Raw genomic sequence first — 18189 nt, 5'->3', positions numbered from 1 at the left:
AATCACAGTTTTCAGCTAATGTATGCCAAGCTCTTATAAAACATACATTTTCCCATTTCTTTAATTCTCTAGTGAAAACATGCTCTTCATAAACCACATTTCTCTGAGTATAAACTGTATGCATCACACATAGCCAGAACCCTTTCATAGACATCTTTGTGACTTGTCTTCAGTAAAGTCAAAGGATGTAAAGCTATGATCCGCCTGCTTCCCAAAGCATACATTAAAGAAGATAACTGTATATTTCCAGTTTCTTTGTGCAGCTTGATACCAATGCAAAATCTTGTAAAATATTGTTTCCAGTCTGTCCATTGTGAAGGTTTGTCAAAACTGAAGTTCTCTGGGGCACTGAAGAGTGGCATGTTGATGACATCCCACAACCTTTGTTGCTGTTCTGTCTGTCTGCTACATTTCTTGCCTTTTTTCATTTTTGGTCTTACTTTTACTCCTGACACCAGGTTATGTACTTCTGTACCAGATGAGGAATGACTACAGAGCTTGCTTATTCAGACCAGATGCATTCATCATAAGATCCTTTTATGCTCTGCCTGGTATGGCTGACGTTTGTTTTAAATAAGGCATTTTACAGACAGTGCTACCTGGAAAAAGGGGTAAACAGTGAGGAGGCAAAGTCGGCAGACAATACAAAATTATGAAAAAAAAATAAAAATATGTGCATAATATTTTAAAATTTGGCATATTTTATTTGTCAATAAATGAATGTGGATGCTCCAGCATGGCAGTGGGGAGCACAGGCCACCGGCTGCATGGAGGTGGGAGATCACCCTCCAGCCCCACCGAGGACACGGACTTGGTGGTGAGGCTGCACCCAACCCTGATACAACACAAGGGATGGGCCTGCCCCTCCATACCAGTTGCACCAAGATAGTAAGCGGGAGGGACAGAGTCTCACATGCAGGCCCAACCCTGGCAGCTCCCCACCACCGTCCTGAGGCACACACACACACCCCCAGCGGCAGCTCCCCCTCCCGCCCCTCCCCTCCCAGCTCACCCCGAGTACACCGTCGCTGCTTCACTTCTCCCGCCTCCCAGGCTTGCGGCACATAAGCTGATTGGCACCGCAAGCCTGGGAGGCAAGAGAAGTGAAGCAGCCACGGCGTGCTCGGAGAGGAGGCGGAGCAGGGGTGAGCTGGGGTGGGGTGTTCCCCTACATGCTGCCCCCCCTACATGCTGCAGGCGGCCCTCCCCACGCTCCTCTGCCCCAGCTCCCTCTGCCTAAATGCCGGCGACGACCGGGGCAGCTGAAGATCCGGCCGCCACGGTCACTGCCGAAGAAAATGCTGCCCCCCAAATCCTAGCGCCTAAATGGTTGCACCGGCCCTGGCCAGACCAGAGCAGACACAAGGCCCCTGCACTACTGTTACCACTACAGTGGAGGATGCTTTAGAAATGCACATAGCAGTACGAAACTGGACAGCTGGACCAGCAGAACTACCCATGCACATGTTCCATTTAGCTGCAGGGTTCTTTTCAATGAGTTTTTCCCTAAGGCAGATAAATGCCACAGTTTTCATAATATGGAATATCATTTCTTTCATAAATGCAAAGTAACACATATTGGAAAACATAATTTTAACTATACATACAAAATGATGAGGTCTAAATGAGCTGTTACCACTCAAGCAAGAGATCTTGGACTCATGGACAGTTCTCTGAAAACATCTGCTCAATGTACAGCGGCAGTCAAAAAAGCTAATAGAATGATAGGAACCATTAGGAAAGGGATAGATAATAAGACACAAAATATCACAGTGCCTCTATATAAATCCAGGGTATACCCACATCTTGAATACTGCATCCAGATCTAGTCACCCCATATCAAAAAAGATATGTTAGAACTGGAAAAGGTACAGAGAAGAGCAACCAAAATGATTAGGGGTATGGAACTCCTTTTGTATGAGGAGAGATTAAAAAGACTGGAACTTTTCACCTTCAAAAAGAGATGACTAACGGGGGGATGATACAGTAGAGGTCTATAAAATTTTGACTGGTGTGGAGAAAGCAAATAAGGAAATGTTATTTACTCCTTCACATAACACTAGAACTAGGGATCCCTCAATGAAATTAACAGGCAGCAGGTTTAAAACAAACAAAAGAAAGTAGTTCTTCACACAACGTACGGTCAACCTGTGGGACTCCTTGCCAAGGGGGTGTTGTGAAGGTCAAAACTATAACAGGATTCAAAAAAGAACTAGATAAGTTCCTGGAGGATAGGTCCATTAATGTCTGTTAGTCAGGATCGGCAGGGATGCAACACCATGTTCTGAGTGTCCCTAGCCTCTGTTTTCCAGAAGTTGGGAGGGGACAGATCACTCAATGATGGCCTGTTCTGTTCATTCCCTCTCAAGCACCTGGCATTGGCCAGTCAGAAGACAGGATACTGGGCTAGATGGACCATTGATCTGACCCAGTATTGCCGTTCTTATGTTCTTATTTAATATCAGATAAGACTAGGAAGATCTTAGTGTGTAATGACTAACAGGCACAGGTGAATCAATCTGTAATGAAGTGGAAAGTATGCTTACAAAATTGGCAGATCATGCCAAGCTGGAAGGGGTTGCTAGCACTCTGGAGAACAGACTTAGTATTCAAAATGACTGTGACAAATTGGAGAATTGGTCTGAAATTAACAAGATAAAATTCAATAAAGATAAATGATGAGTACTTAGGAAGGAAAACTCAAAAATAACTAGGTAGGTGGTAATATTAGTGAAAAGGATCTGTGGGTTACAGAGGATCACAAACTGAATATACGTGAACAATATGATGAAGTTGTGAAAAAGGCTAATATTTTGGGGTGTAGAACAGGAGCATTGTATTATGACACAGGAAGTAACTGTCCCACTCTATGTGGAGGCACTCTGGAGGCCTCAGCTAGAACACTGTGTCCAGTTCTGGGTGCCACACTTTAGGAAAGATGTGGACAAACTGGAAAGTCCAGAGGAGAGCGACAAAAATGATAAATGGTTTAGAAAACCTCACCTATGAGGAAAGGTTAAAATAAACTGGGCATGTTTAGTTTGAAAAAAAAAGAAGACTAAAGAGGGACCTATTAACAGTCTTCAAATATGTTAAAGGCTGTTCTAAAGAGAACAGTGATTGATTGTGCTCCATGTCCACTGACAGTAGGACAAGAAATAATTAGCTTAATCTGCAGCAAGGAATATTTAGGTAAGGTATTAGGAAAAATAGTCTAACCATAAAGATAGTTAATCTCTGGAACTGTTAGGTAATAAAGCAAGTCCTCACTCACCTCTCCAACACCCAAGCTCGTGCGGAGTTGGAATTTTGGGCACACAATTCTGTCAGAGACCAGACACTAATGCGTTGATCAACGGGCTCACACTACCCCAAAAGCTTTAGAATAAGTGTGGCGCCTTTATTAGGGGTGAGCATCAATATTTATACACAGAAGTAAACAAAGTGATTAATAAAAGATAATGGTCATGCATAATCAATCAAGATTTTACAGGAAGAGCAAGTTTAACAAGTAAATGCATAGAGATAAAGGCTAATGGCTACTTGAGGAAGGGGGTGTCATGAGTAGTTTGCAGATCAGTGCTTTGTTCAAAAAAAGGTTCAGAAAGGATTATGCAGAGACGGCCAGTCTGGGTGTTTTTTGGCTCCAAAGTTCACCAAAAGTTTAGACCCAACAGAACTGACATCTAAGGGAGGTTGTGGAATCCCCATCACCGGAAGTTTTTAATAAGAGGTCAGACATACACCTGTAAGGGAAGGTTCTAGGTTTACTTGGTCCTGCCTCAGCAGGGAGAAATAGACTACTAAAGGACTTCTCAAGGTCTCTTCCAGCCCTGCAATATCTATGATCCCAGTGCAGCCTGAACACAGTGTCACTACCATCACAGCCCGGTTTAGTACCACCCCTTCACCCAGCATGCTAAGGAAGCCTCCAGACCAGATCCTAGACATTTCTAGGGCATCTGTTTCAAACCAGACAGATTGTTTTTCTCTCTGCATTTCCCAGAAACGGTCATCTGCTCCACACAGATCACAGAACTCTGAAAACAAACCAAGCTGTTAGCAGCAACACACTGGCAACAGCCTAACAGACTTATGTATGGCGGGGAGGGGGGGGGGCACGTGTGAGAGTGGAGGTGGGGAAATAAAGGCTAAGAGAAAGGCAGAGGTTGAGATAAGGACCTGGAACTTTGGGGGAAAAAACAGGTTACTGTGATTCTAATGCTCCAGAGAGCAGGGATGGAGAAGCCCTAGGGAACTAGAAGGATGTGGATTGCCCAAAGTGAGAGGGCCTGTGACTTCAGCAAAACAGCTCTGTGACTTCCTGCATGGAGAATCAACCCAGGAAATAACTGAGCAGCTGAGGCAGGCTCTGACCAAAGCAGACACACCCCATTCCCAGGATGCACCAGTCATACCTTCCCTAGCTTTTCCTGATGTCTGTCTCTGTAATTCAAGTCCCTGCATCAATTGAATGCATATAGAGTGAGTGAGTGGTTCTCCATTTTTAGATGGCAGTTGGACAGAGAGAGATACATCCCTCCTGAGTCCCACCTCCTGTCTCAGTACCTCTCTCCTTTACTGCTTGGCTAGGCATTAGCATTGCTGGCCAAGCGAGAAATGCTGTTTTAGAGGAAATAGAGGAGCCATACCACCTCCGTTTTCAAAGGCTTTTTGGATGTATAAGGTAGATACAATGCAGTAAAATATTTAGTGAGTATAAAACTGATGATTTTTGGAGCAACAGTGTGCTCAGTGCTGGGCAGAGAGGCCCCTGTCCTGAAGAGCTCAAACAGATAATATGCTTCAGATTATTTTGGAATGCTGCCATTGTCAAAAAGCTCTGGAGAAGAAATATTTGCTCTGTCACATTAACCGTTATACTTGCTGAAGAGAGTCTCCTCCAGGGATGATGTTGAGAATAGTACCAGGGAAAGAGATGGAAGCAAATAACTAAGTTTGAGAGACACCTCCCTGCTTTTAGTTTGGGAACACAGGAATTGGCAAAGGGGTCAGAAGTATGAGTCCATGTAGTCTAGTATCCTGTGTCTAACAGTGGCAGCACCAGCTGCTTCAGAGAAAAATGCAAGAAACTCCAAAGCAAGCAAATATCTCAACTGAAGTGTTGGTTTACTCTTAATAATTAGAGAATGGCTTAAACCTCGAAGCATGAGGGTTTATAGCTATAACTTTTCTGTACACTAAGAATCCTGGTGTTAATGAAGACCTGGGGTGTACAGCTCCTTACACCAATCTGTACCCCAAGAACCCCCGTGTTGTTCTCTGACTGCAGCAGTGCGAAGAGGCCCCTTCCCTGGAATGGCCCCTTAGCTTAGCGCAGGCAGTGATCACGTGGTCGAGCTCTTTGACCTTGTCCGCAGTAGCTTTTCCCGACACTGAACGTTTGTGTCTCTTGCCCACAGGAGGGTGACCCCACCCGCACGCCTCTCAGGCACGCTGGGCCCAAGGTGGCTGCCAGGCTCAGATACCGGGACCGCCCAGTGACACGGGCCCCGCTAGGCACTTCGGGGGCGCATGCCGCGGGCGGCAGGTTAGCAGCTGGGTCAGTGGGGTGGGGGCAGGGATGGAGCCATGGTCCCGCGAGCAGGTCGCTATGGTGACAGCCACCGACCCGACTGTACGGCAACGCACGCGCTGACATCATCATCGCGCGCCGCACGCCGAGCCAGGGTGACTTGCGGTCCGGCCTGGGTGAGGAAATTCCGGCGCGCGGTAGGTTTTGCGTCATCGCCGCGCGCCGCACTCCGGGAGGGGCCGGGCCGGGCCCCGGAGGCGGCTGCGGGCGGCGCCGGGACCGATGGGGGTCGGGGCCGAGGAGCCGGGAGATGGCGGGTGAGTTGGGCTCCGGTGGGGGGCGGATCTCTCTTGTCCCTGCCCCCCCACGCGCCTCCCGGACCCGGCGAATGAGCCTTTTCTCCCCCCCCAGTCGGGGGGGGGCGCCGCCTCCTCCCTCCCTCCCCCCCTCGGGCTGTCTGTGCTGGGGGGGCGCCTCCTCCGTCCCCCACCCCCGGTCTGTGCTCGGGAGCGCCTCCTCCTCCTCCCTCCCCTCCCCCGCAGGCTGTCTGTGCGGGGGTGGCGCCTCCTCCTCCTCCCTCCCCTCCCCCGCAGGCTGTCTGTGCTGGGGGGGCGCCTCCTCCTCCTCCTCCCCCCACCCCCGGTCTGTGTGGGGGAGCCCCTCCCCCCCGCGGGCTGTCTGTGCTGGGGAGCCCCTCCTCCTCCTCCCTCCCTCCCCCCCCCGCGGGCTGTCTGTGCGGTGGGGGCGCCTCCTCCCCCGTGGGCTGTCTGTTCGGGATAGGGCCTTTTTCTTTTTCCAACCTAGTTCTTGGGGGGGGGGGGTTTCTTCCTGTTCCTGGATTACTCCTTGTGTTATAGTCTTCTCCAGACTTGCTTGTCTTAGCCAGTGTTCCCACTCTGTTTTCTCCTCCCCTTTCACTTCTGGTTTGTGGCCTATCAAGAGGAGGCTCCCTGGCCACTCTGCGTTAGTTCTACATTCGCTGTGTAGAACCTGCTGACTTCTCACTTCTCTCTTCGTTCCTCTGCAGATGAGGCTGTGGGAGCCAGCAGTGCTGGGGAGTTCAAAGCCAGCGCAGAGCAGCCCCTGCTGATGCCCAAATGAGGAAGCAGTGCCATTTAGTTCTCCTGGGACACCACAAAGCAATATGAAACCTGCTCATGAGAGAAGCCAGGAATGCCTTCCCCCAAAGAAACGAGACCTTCCTGTCACCAGTGAGGATGTGGGGAGGGTAGCCAGCTGCTCTACCAATCACACGCCAGTGAGCGCTACCCCAGAGTGGTGCAGGAGCGTGGTGGTGACTGGGCAGAGCCAAGCACCATTACAATACAGCCTTGGCAGTGATGGTGATCAAGCAGTAGCTGGCCTGACTGTGGATCAATATGGCATGTTATACAAAGTGTCTGTGCCTCCAGCTTCCTTCTCTCCCACTGGCCTCCACCCAGTTGTGAACATGAGTCCTCTGCCCCCTAGCTTTAATGTAACCTCTTCCCTGATTCAGCATCCAGGGATTCCATATCCCCCCATCCACTATGCTCAGATTCCCTCTACGTCTCTTCAGTTTATAGGGTCACATTACACAGTGCCCTATGCTGTGCCCCCCAGCTTCCTCCCTAGTCCTCTTCTATCACCTTCTACCAACCTCACCACCTCTCATGTTCCCCGTTTTGTGCCATATGCCTCTGTTTTTACAGAAGACGTCACTCCTTCCTCCCAGACTACCACTCCTTCCCATGCTTTCAGCAAAGCTGCCACTGTCATCTCCCCTTCAGGCCAAATGCAGCACCATGCTGGAGTCCAGCCATTGGACATCACACAGAGTAGAGTTCCTGTCTATTACCAGATGTCTCGGCTCCCACCGGGCTATTCAGCATATGAGACCTCCACTGTAGGAGGAAGCCCAGATCCTCCTCTGCAAGAAAGCCAACTGAGTTCAGAGGTAGCCTCTGCCAATGGTGGACAGAGACATCTGGAGCATAGTGTGGTGAGGAGGGCCGGTGAGGCTTTGGCCTCTGCCAGCAATAAAGCTGAAGGCCCGCAGCCGGGGGCTGCAGTGCAGTGTGTGGTGGATGGACAGCTCTTTTCAGGTGATCAGACTCTGAGAACAGAGGACTCTGTACCGGCTCACAGGAGCACGCCGGACACTGACTTGGAGGTGCAGAGAGTGGTTGGGGTGTTGGCTTCTCAGGATTACTCGATTCTGGCAGCCCAGAGAAAGGGTGGCCTGAGCCCATTAAACCTTTGCCATCATATCCCTGATCAGCAGGGGGACTCCAGGGGCTTACTGAGGAACCCAGTGGAAACAGCTGAGAAAAACCAGGCCAGGAGTCCATATGTGATGTCCCCTGAGGAGCTGGTTAGACACAGACAGTTACCCAAAGGAATGGTGGTAGCCAATGGCAAGCCAGTCTTGGTGCGTATTGGGTCTGAGCCCATCAGGTCTTCTGCTTCAGAAATCCTGATGAGACAGAGTCCAGATGCACAGACCCGTGGAAGCTCACGTGACAAGGACTCAACCCAGTTGCATCCCCCTAGCTCCTCACATCTGCCCTCCCATTTCATGAAAGGAGCCATCATACAGCTGGCCACAGGGGAGCTGAAGAAGGTGGAAGACCTGCAGACCCAGGACTTTGTCCGGAGTGCTGAGGTTAGCGGGGGCCTGAAGATTGACTCCAGCACGGTGGTGAATATCCAGGAGAGCCAGTGGCCTGGGTTTGTCACATTGCATTTTGTGGTTGGGGAGCAGCAGAGTAAAGTGAGCATTGACGTACCCCCTGAGCATCCCTTCTTCGTGTATGGCCAGGGCTGGTCGTCCTGTAGCCCAGGGCGGACCGCTCAGCTCTTTGCTCTGCCCTGTCACAGGCTGCAGGTGGGCGATGTCTGCATATCAATCAGTTTACAGAGCTTGAATGGCAACTCTGCTTCTCAGGCTAACTGCCCTCTTGCAGACCAGCTGGTGACCAGAGAGAGGCCTGAGAGAACAGGTCAGGGACCCAGAGAGCCATCTGACAGAGCCAGTGAGAGGAAGAATCAGACAGAAAGGGACAGTGCAGCCCAGATTTCCTGTGCAGAGTCCTCCCAGCCTGACCCTGGTGCTCAGCACTGCTGGACAGCCCCAGGCTTCCAAAGATACAGCTTGCAGGGGGAGGAGTCTCATCCATCCCTGCTTCGTCCCTCTTTCATTCCACAGGAGGTCAAGCTGTCCATCGAAGGGCGTTCTAATGCAGGGAAGTGATCTCTTTGAGGCCACGACCTGGGATGTCACCCATGAGTGAGCCTCGCTTTTTTCAGGTGGAGAATTTGCACAGATTGAGTGGTGGGTTCACCAGCCCAGCTGCTCTTTGCCGTGCAGAGCTGGATTTGTTCCGGTTCAGTTGTTGATCATTGAGGAATCTAGAGGGCTCCAGTCCTCAGGGAGCAGAAGCAATGGGCTAACTAAGGATGGAGGACAGGGGATGTGGTTGTGATCGTGTGACTAGAAGCATTCCAGAGGTTGGGACTTTCACACATCTGTCTTAGTGCCCGAGTTTCCTGCAGGGCAGGGTCTGAGCATTCAGGATGGGTGGGGGAGTCAAGAAGAGCAGACCCAAAAAGCCACAGCTTACGGTAGCAGATAAAATGTCTGAAGTTCTTATTCCTCTTTTTGTGGTGGGAAGGGGGTGAGTCCTCACTGGGATTCAGGGGACACTGCTCTCAGCACCCCCTTTCTTCACACATGCACTTTAAAAGGAAACTTCTTCACAAATGGAGCTGTTTGTGACGTGGGGGTGGAGATGCAGGTGCTGCTGTGGTGGCCTCTACTTGATGTCTCCCCTCCACTGAATCCTATTGGGCTTTCTTCTAGCAAAGCATCTGTAGAAAGAGACTGCAGTGAATATTAGAAATTGGAGAGGAAGGTCTTAGAGGATGGGTAGGGAGTGATTGAACAGGGAACTGGGGAAGGGCCTACAGCAGCTGGAATAGGGCATGAGTCGTAGTTGGTTCCCCACTATACAGATACCTATGTAATTATTTGTCACCAAAGCTAAGTCTAATTATAGCATATCCTAGTGGTAATTGCTGTAATAAAGGTGATATGAAGACTGCATTTTAAAGCTTTCTTCACATGGTCATAACTTTCTTAAAAAAAATCTCCTTTGGGGCTTAAACTTTCCATTCTTGGATTCAGAGTAGCTGAATTTTTGGGAGGAAAACTGAGCCAAATGCTTTTAAGTTGCTCTTTAGATGAGGATGAAAATGTATTCTTCCACTGTGAAAAGACTGACACCTGTGTGCATCAATAAATCAAAATTGGCTGAACTACTCCAGACAAAAACTTTCCAGGTGGCTAATTGCTCCTTCCAGGGTAATTTGTTTAAATATAACAACTATAAACGAGAAAAATGTGTGTGCAGGCACGATACAAAATTTCTACTAAGTTCAGAGTCTACTGATCACAGGACTATGGAATAACACACGCAATATCTTTGGGCAGTTTTGTAGGTGTCCTTTTACACTAGATGCTCTGGTGTTTCACTGTGGAGTTCCACTGCAGAACTACACAGTGAAATTGAGAGATGAGTCTTTTTCTTAAACAATGACGTGTAGAACAGTTTAATACATTATCATGGTAATAACACTCCGTCCAAGTGAAAATACTTATATTCACACTAACTTGCTCACTCTGGACATTCTTAGTATCAAGTCACCTCTGACTGCACAAGCAGAAATCCAGAATAGGCCAAGCAGTGGTGAGAATGAGAGAACCTTCATTTTGGCATATCCTGACTTTTAAGTATTCCTCCTTGTATTACAGTCAACAGTTTTTGTATTCAGAACATGCCTGCGTAGAGGTGTTAGTATCTTTGAGGAGTGCATGCACCTCAAGCTTCGAGCTGGGTTCCTGATGGTGTCTCACTCCAGTTCTGTTTCGCATCTTCTTGCTTTCTCTTCCTCTTGTTTTTTTCCTCAGTTTCCATCTTCCCAAACACTGCTCCCTGGAGTGCTTGGCTGTTGGGCGCTATTTTTATTCCGTCTCTCTGAGTTGCTTGGGTATCAATGCCTCCAGCTGGTGAACAGTCTCTGCACCTTTTATCTTCCTCCACAACCTTTATTGTTCAGCTCAGCTTGCAGTAGTTGTGACTCCTAACAGATCAGTGTTTGTCCACATTCCCCTTGACGTGCCTCCTAACCGAGTTGGCACTGGTGTATATGCACTATGTGGGAACACTTCCCTTCACCTGGCACATCTACCTGACTCTCTAGTGCCGGGATCCCCAGAACACTTTTGGCAGTTTATCCTATCGCCACCGTTGAAATGTCTGCACTTGTCTCTCCCCCCAAGGCAAACAGGTACTTTCCCTGTCTTGCTCGTGGATTGCTCTGATGTAGCCTCACCAGGTCTCTTCCAGAGCAGAGATTCTAGCTGCCTTCACTTTTCTCTGGGCTCTGGATGCATGATCTGCAGCTCCCTCTGCAATAAGCAATTTCTAGTTAGTCCCATTAGTAAATTTGAAAGACTAAAACCAAAATGACAGTTTCTTCCTAGGAAACTTTGGCCTCCCTTGGTTGCAGCAGCAGAGAGGAGAGATGTTTGCACAGCACCTTTTGGCTATAAACAGATTGGCCAAGCTCTAGGTGCTTGGCCTCTCATCACACCTTTTCCCTTCTGTTTCACCTACTTGCTGCTTGCTTGACTCTCCCGCATGAAGATCTTGGTTGTTACACTGGCTTGTCCTGAGTAGCCAGCACGCTGGATGTAGGCACAGGGCAAAGGAGCCAAGGGGTCGTTTTCTGTAGTGGGTTGATAGGTGAGTAGAAGGTTATGGCAGGTACACATGCATCTTGGAGTAGAAATGTAAGGGGGCTGGTTGTGTGCATGGAGGGAGATTACTTGAGCAGTTGAATGGTGCAGACCCCTGCCATGTGCCTCCCTAAATACAGGAGACTCTTTGTCACTCTTAGAAAGGGGTTTTGAAGAGTCTGCTTCATAGTGGGGGATGTTACTGCGCCTGCCCCCTTCACTGTACTCTCTCAGCCAGCTAAAATGGTAGGTGCAGATGCCTTCCAAGCCATCTACAGCTAGGCTAAAGTGTAACTTCTGTGCTCCCCACAGTTTGCTCTGTCACCTTTCTCCACCTGTCTACCAGTCTGTCCTGCTGCCTGTTTGCATATCTCTGGTAAGCAGTGCTGATGTCTGCTCAATGGAGGAAGCCAGCAGGAGTGAGACCTTTCTCAGTGCTTTTCCTCTTCTCTCCCTCTGAATAATCCCACAGTTCAGCAAGTAAGTTCCAGCTGTCACTCTTCTATTCGGGGCCCTTCCAGCAGCACCAAGACTACATCCAAAGGGTAGTACCAAATGAAGGATGTAGGACACTGCACCCTTGCCCCAGAGGCAGGTAACAGAAATGGAGCACAGAAGCTGCCAGGTCCCCCAACAGTCAGCAGAATCTCCCCTAGCTTGTTATGGGATGCTTTAGTGGTAGTTTGTGTGTTGGCTGGTCTCAGGAAAGTCTGGAGGTAGTAAGTGGGGGAGAAGCTGAGATGAGTGACTGTGGGAGCCCAAGAAAGAGCCTGCTGGGGTTCTCTGGTTTGCAAGAAAGGATGATCTGAAAAAGGGTCCAGAATGAGCTGTCCACAGGGGCTTCTGTGTTGGCAAGGGTGAGGATAGACTTACCAGAGCAATACGGTGTTCCTGCTGTTACACTACAGAGGGAAGGAGAGCTGCTGGCCTCAGCCTCACCCAGTGTAGGTGGTCTGGCCAGGGTGCTGGGGTCTTCAGGCACATCTTCCCTGCCAGGCTCACGGTGGGGCTTTGGGAAGATTCTATAATATGCAATAATGGGGATCTGCAGCCATCTGTTCCATCTCCTGAAACATTCCAGGGGACAGCTGCCCAGCAGAGGCCGGGCTGGCAGCTAGGGTGTATGCTGTTTCCCCAGGAACAGGGGACTAGGTCTGAGTGGTAGAGCTCCCATTACTCCCAGACTATGCAGATGAAGCCCTGGCTAGAAAGGAGGAGTGCTGCAGGGGGAGCTCTGCCAGCCCTTCCTAGCAGGGGCACTAGTAAAATGCACTTTTCACATTAAGTGTTTGTTCCATTTCATACCCTTCTTTCCCCTGAAAAGAAGTAAAAATCCCTATAACTTAGCAAATGTTCTGTTGGTTAACCACAGCAGCTCAAGGAGCCAGAACACCAGTTCCTGCCTGCAGCAGCGCATGTGCCTTTCCCCAGTGTCAAACTCACAACCACTCTGTCTTTTGGGCTGTTCTTGGGCCTGAAATTTTGCAGAGGAAGCTGCTAAAATGGCTCTGAATGCGCATTCTGTACAGGGAGTCTGAACCAGGGTGTGCTCTTAGTGCCGTGAATGTGCTGATGGTGGAGACCCCTCTGCTGCATTTATATCTGTGCGCTTTGAGGGGTGAGGCCTGCATGGCTAGCCCCTAGCATCCTTCCCAGGCATGCTAGACCCCTCCAGACAGACAGTGTACATGCTATGTTCTCTCCACTTGCATAGCACCTTAGTCAGGGGAAGGACTGTTGCATACAAATGGCTTCGGGGTCTCAAGAAGTAGGGAAGTGCCACGCTGGGAAAATGGGCCGGGCTGACCCACAGCTGGGTGGTCTTGTAGATAAGTACTCAACCCTCAACTATAATCCCCAGTTATGTAATGGCTGTACTGACATGTAACCAACTGCATTGTATCTAAAGCCTTAGAAATAGTCAGGTGCTGCCCTCCAACCTTGTCCCAGTCCCTCTCTTCCTACCTGATCTTTAACAAAGCATTAATAATTCTAAGGATAATCTCTATTTTGTTGTGCTTTTTTTGTAACTGTTTTAAATAAATCAATTTGTACTGTATATTTGTACTTTTGGTGAGATCCTTTCCTGTTTTACCATTTTCAGTCTGTACTTGGCTACACACAGATTGTATTTTTATTGTTAATGCTCTTCTTATGAATATTGCATTTAACTTGTTGACTATGTAAACACAGTATATATCTATATATCTATATCTATATATAAACCAATAGTTTTTCCTTCTGCGTTTGCGACTTCTTGCTTCTCTATGGCACCCATGCTCCTTTTGGCATTTGGATGCAGGCTCCCTCTTGTACAAAGTGATCTGGCGGCTGACGACGCTAGGGTAAGTAAGTGACAAGAGCCTCCTAGTAAACATGGCTTATGATCAATGTCTATATTCAAAGCCTTCTGCGCTGCATATTGAGTTCCTACAGCCATTCCTCTGGGCTAGCCCTGTTCGGTAGCAAAGCCTAATCCCCTAATGCACTGTGGAGCAGCAGGAATAACGTTTGAAGGGCAAACATCACAGTGCATGGGGCTGTTAAAGGAGTAAAAAGGGATAGCGGTAAGAACAGAGGAAGAAGAGAAGATGATCAGCACCAACAGCAAAGGAAGAACTAAACAAGACAACACAGGACAAAGTGCATCTGACAAGGCCCAGAGAGGCAGTGCTTGCTCCTGGAAGTCAGCCCTCACAGTGACACATGATGAAACAAGCAAATATCTCAACTAAAGGTAAGAAAATAAGTTTGGCAGGATGTGACACCCATGATTGGTGCAAACTGTTGAGAAAGCTTTGAGAAGGATTAAATGCTTGTTGCAGCAAACACTCAGGCTCCCGAATAGTTTCAGTTGTTTGCAACTCTCCAAACAGTTCTCATAATTGGTTCCCACGCATCTATCACTCTTGTATCTGAAGAGCCTAATCCAAAATTAAGGGACATTGTCAAATTAGTTTCTTCACATTTCTCAATAAATTAAAATCCTGTTTCTGGGAAAGCTCTTTTTAAATGCTGTCTGAATTTTTTTTCATGTTAAAGTTAGATTTCAGGGACACAAGGGACCATTATGATTATTTCATCTGACTAGCTGCATAATGCAGGCCAAAGAATTTATCCCCCCGTGATTCCTGGGACAGGGACAGTTCTGGTTGAGTGAGAGTATGTGATTTAGAAAAACATCAGTCTTGCTGAAAAGACATCAAATGATGAAGACTCCACCATATCCTTTGGTAAATTGTTCCTTTGGTTAATCCCACTCACTGTTAATTTGTGCCTTATCTCTACTCCGAGTTGGTCTAGCTTCGACTTCCAACCACTGGGTGTTTTATACCACTCTCTACCAGGTTAAAGAGGCCTCTAGTATCAGGAATGTTCTCTGCGTATAGGTATTTACACACCAAGATCAAGTCACCTCTTAACCATCTGACCTATGAAGGAAGGTTGAAAGAATTGGGTTTCTTTAGTTTGGAAAAGAGAAGATTGAGAGGGGACATGATAGATGCCTGAAAACTGCTAAAAGGGTGTAATAAGGAGGTGGGAGAAAACTTGTTTACCTTAGCCTCTAAGGATAGAACAAGAAGCAGTGGGTTTAAACTGCAGCAAGGGAGGTTTAGGTTGGACATTAGGAAAAACTTCCTGTCAGGACGGTTAAGCACTGGAATAAATTGCCTATGGAGGTTGTGGAATCTCCATCTCTGGAGATATTTAAGAGTAGGTTAAATAAATGTCTATCAGAGACGGTTTAGACTCTATTTGGTCCAGCCCAGAGGGCAGGGGACTGGACTCAACCTCTCGAGGTCCCTTCCAGTCCTAGAATCTATGAATCTCTTGGATAAGCGAAATTGAACTTCTTAAGATTTGCTGTAAGGCAGTTTTTTCCAGACCTCAGATCATTCTTGCAGCTCATTTCTGAGCCCTTTCGAATTTGTCAGGATAGTCTGCATGAGTCTAATAATGGTCTCACTGCTGCTGTATGCAGTGGGTAATTACACCTCCCTCTACTGGATATTTTCTGCTTCTACATCTACGGGTTGTATTAGCTCTCTTGGCCACTGAATTGCCCTGGAATCTTCTGTTCAGTTGGTTTTCACCATGACTTTTCAGTCCTCTTCAGAGTCTCTGCTTTCTAGATACAGTCCCACATCCTGTACATGTCACCTACATTCTTGTTCCTAGAAGTTTGACCTTTCCTCAGGCTGTATTAAAATGCATGTTGTTCAAATAAGCCTAGATTCCCGAGGGATCCAGATAGTACTGTAGAACTGGTCTGTCCTTTTTGTTTACCCTCCGCCAATCTTTGCGTTATCCATAAACTTCACCAGCAATGATTGTATTTAGTTCTTCCAGATCACTGAGAGAGTATGCATGGGCCCAAGCTATTGTCAGAGCCGCTGGACTGGGAGACTCGTTCCACCACAGACTTCCTAGATGAACTTGTGCCAGTCACTCTGGTTCTCAGTCCCCTTCTGTACGAAGGGGCTCCCACTGCCCTACCTCAGAGAGGTGTTTGTGAAACTAAATACCCTGAAGCCTGGAAGGTGCTCAGATACTACAATGATGGAGGCTGTGTAAGTATCACAGATAAAGACAGTGTGTAGCATTGGACCAAGGCTAGATAGCTGGGAGATCCTCCCCCTAGAAGCTTTTGAAAATAGATATTTTTTTCTTCAGATTTTTCTCTCATCGGGTCCTGACCCTGCAGTGACTCAACATGTGGAATGTTCTGCTCTGAGGAGTCCCGCTGAAGTCAGTAAGGCTGCTCAGCCTGGAACGTTGGACAGATGCATAAGCAAGTCAGTCCTTGGAGCATCAGGGCCTTGATCTTTGAGTCTTTTTGGCAAGGAAGAGGGAGTGACTATACTGCTGTCAAAGCCCAGACTGAAATGTCTTTGTCATAAACAGATAGTTAAGGGTTAATAGCACAGGAGTACTTCATGTCTCTTTTGCCTGTAAAGGGTTAACAAGTTCAGTGAGCCTGGCTGTCACCTGACCAGAAGACCAATAACACTGGTCTACAATTTTTGAGAAGTTGTCTGCTTCAGAGATAAAATGTGATATTTATTATGTATTTTGATGTGCTGATTTCAAATATGACAATTAAAACAACTGATTGGCTACTGTTTCTAAGATATTTAAGTTTTTACATTTTATGTCTATGTCTATTGTGTAGATAGTAGAGTTTTAATCATAAATTGTAAACCTAGGTCTTTTCATGCGTTTATGGTTGCTTTACATGATAATATTTCACCTGTCCTGTTTATGTAACACTTTAAAAATCAGCAAAAGGGTTATATAAATAAAATTTATTATGAAACAAAAGGCAAAAAACTATTATGTACATAGTTTAGTCCTATTCAGTGTCTACTCAGCGCTTCTTGGCTTGTCTCTTGTATTCATTAAATGGAGCATCTCTTGTCACTGTCCAGCAATCGTCTGCAAGCATTGATGGGCTCCATTTGGCCTGATAGCCTGCCAGGAGATTCCACTGCTGTAGTCTGGAGCCCAGCAGCTCTGCCTTACTCTTGGGTAGTTCCAAATCTCTGACAAGGTCATTCAGTTCACCTTGTGTTATGAGGTGTGGTTCAGAGGAGGAGGATGGGAGAAAATGTGGGTCCTGTGACATTGATGGTTCAGGACCAGAAGTTTCATCCTCTTCCTCGTCTGACTCAAGTGAGAATGATTCTGGTGCATCAGGAACCGGCAGTCCTTCTCCGTGGGGTACTGGGCGTATAGCTGATGGAATGTTTGGATAATGCACAGTCCACTTTTTCTTCTTTGACACACCTTTCCCAACTGGAGGCACCATGCAGAAGTAACAATTGCTGGTATGATCTGTTGTCTCTCTCCAAATCATTGGCAGTGCAAAAGGCATAGATTTCCTTTTCCTGTTCAACCACTGGCGAAGATTTGCTGCACAAGTGTTGCCAGGACCGGCGCTAGGGTTTCTCACGCCCTAGGCGCACAGCCATTTTGCCGCCCCCTGGGCTGATCCCACAGCTCCGGTGGAGCTGCCGCAGTCATTGCTGCAGAGGGTCCGTTGGTCTGTGGCTCCGGTGGAGCTGCCGCAGGCATGCCTGCGGGCGGTCCCCCGGAGCCATGCGAGCAGCCAACCGTCCGCAGGCACGACTGCGGCAGCTCCACTGGAGCCGCAGACCAACAGACCCTCCGCAGGCATGACTAGGGATGGTCTAGACAGTATTTGGTCCTGCCATGAGGGCAGGGGACTGGACTCGATGACCTCTCGAGGTCCCTTCCAGTCCTAGAGTCTATGAGCTCCACCGGAGCCGCCTGCCGCCCCCCCCCCCCCAGCAAAATGCCGCCCCCCGAATAATCCTGGCACCCTAGGCTGCCTAAACGGTAGCGCCAGCCCTGAGTGTTGCAGCATATGTGTGGGGCCCACCTCTTGTCCTGATCTCCAATTTTGCAGCCAAAAGAAAGGTGATAGGCTTTCTTAACCAGAGTGGTTATACTGCGCTTTTGTGATGCAAAAGTCACTTCACCACAAACATAGCAGAAGTTATCTGCACTCTTCACACAAGTACGAGGCATCTCTGCTCACTTTGGCTAAACAGAAATGTGTCCCTTTGCAAAATCAAACACTGACAAAGAAGAGAGCACGACACTGTATGATTTCTAGAGCTGATCTAGGGCAATTTGTTCAGCAGAGTGATGTAAGCTTCGTTATGATTGCATCATCCATGACGTCTAGGAATAACATGATGCAATACCAGCTTCAGGTTGCAGCATTCATTGTTTTGCCTAAAAAGCAAGTACTGTCCAAACCTAGTCACAGATTTATTCATAGATCCAGTCAAAGATGTATTGTAGTCATTTCTGGTTTAAACTGAGATCCCTTCCCTTTATAACTCAC

The 18189-nt window shown here is 48.0% G+C and overlaps 1 protein-coding gene across 1 annotated transcript; it reads left to right on the top strand.

Moving 5' to 3' along the window:
* The first annotated feature begins 5769 nt into the window (after positions 1–5769).
* On the top strand, positions 5770–13557 carry ATXN1L (ataxin 1 like). The gene is made up of 2 exons (XM_030581456.1): positions 5770–5853; positions 6564–13557. Exon 2 carries the CDS (start codon positions 6681–6683, stop codon positions 8766–8768), a length of 2088 nt encoding a protein of 695 aa, XP_030437316.1. The 5' UTR covers positions 5770–5853; positions 6564–6680; the 3' UTR covers positions 8769–13557.
* The last annotated feature ends 4632 nt before the right edge of the window (positions 13558–18189 follow it).

Source organism: Gopherus evgoodei, chromosome 12 (assembly GCF_007399415.2).
Source record: "Gopherus evgoodei ecotype Sinaloan lineage chromosome 12, rGopEvg1_v1.p, whole genome shotgun sequence".
Lineage (NCBI taxonomy): Eukaryota > Metazoa > Chordata > Testudines > Testudinidae > Gopherus > Gopherus evgoodei.
The sequence above is the reverse complement of the archived record's forward strand: the minus strand, read 5'-3'. Positions and strand labels throughout refer to the sequence as shown.

Coding starts and splice junctions, on each gene's coding strand:
- ATXN1L (XM_030581456.1), top strand. CDS start 6,681: ATGAAACCTGCTCATGAGAGAAGCCAGGAATGCCTTCCCCCAAAGAAA.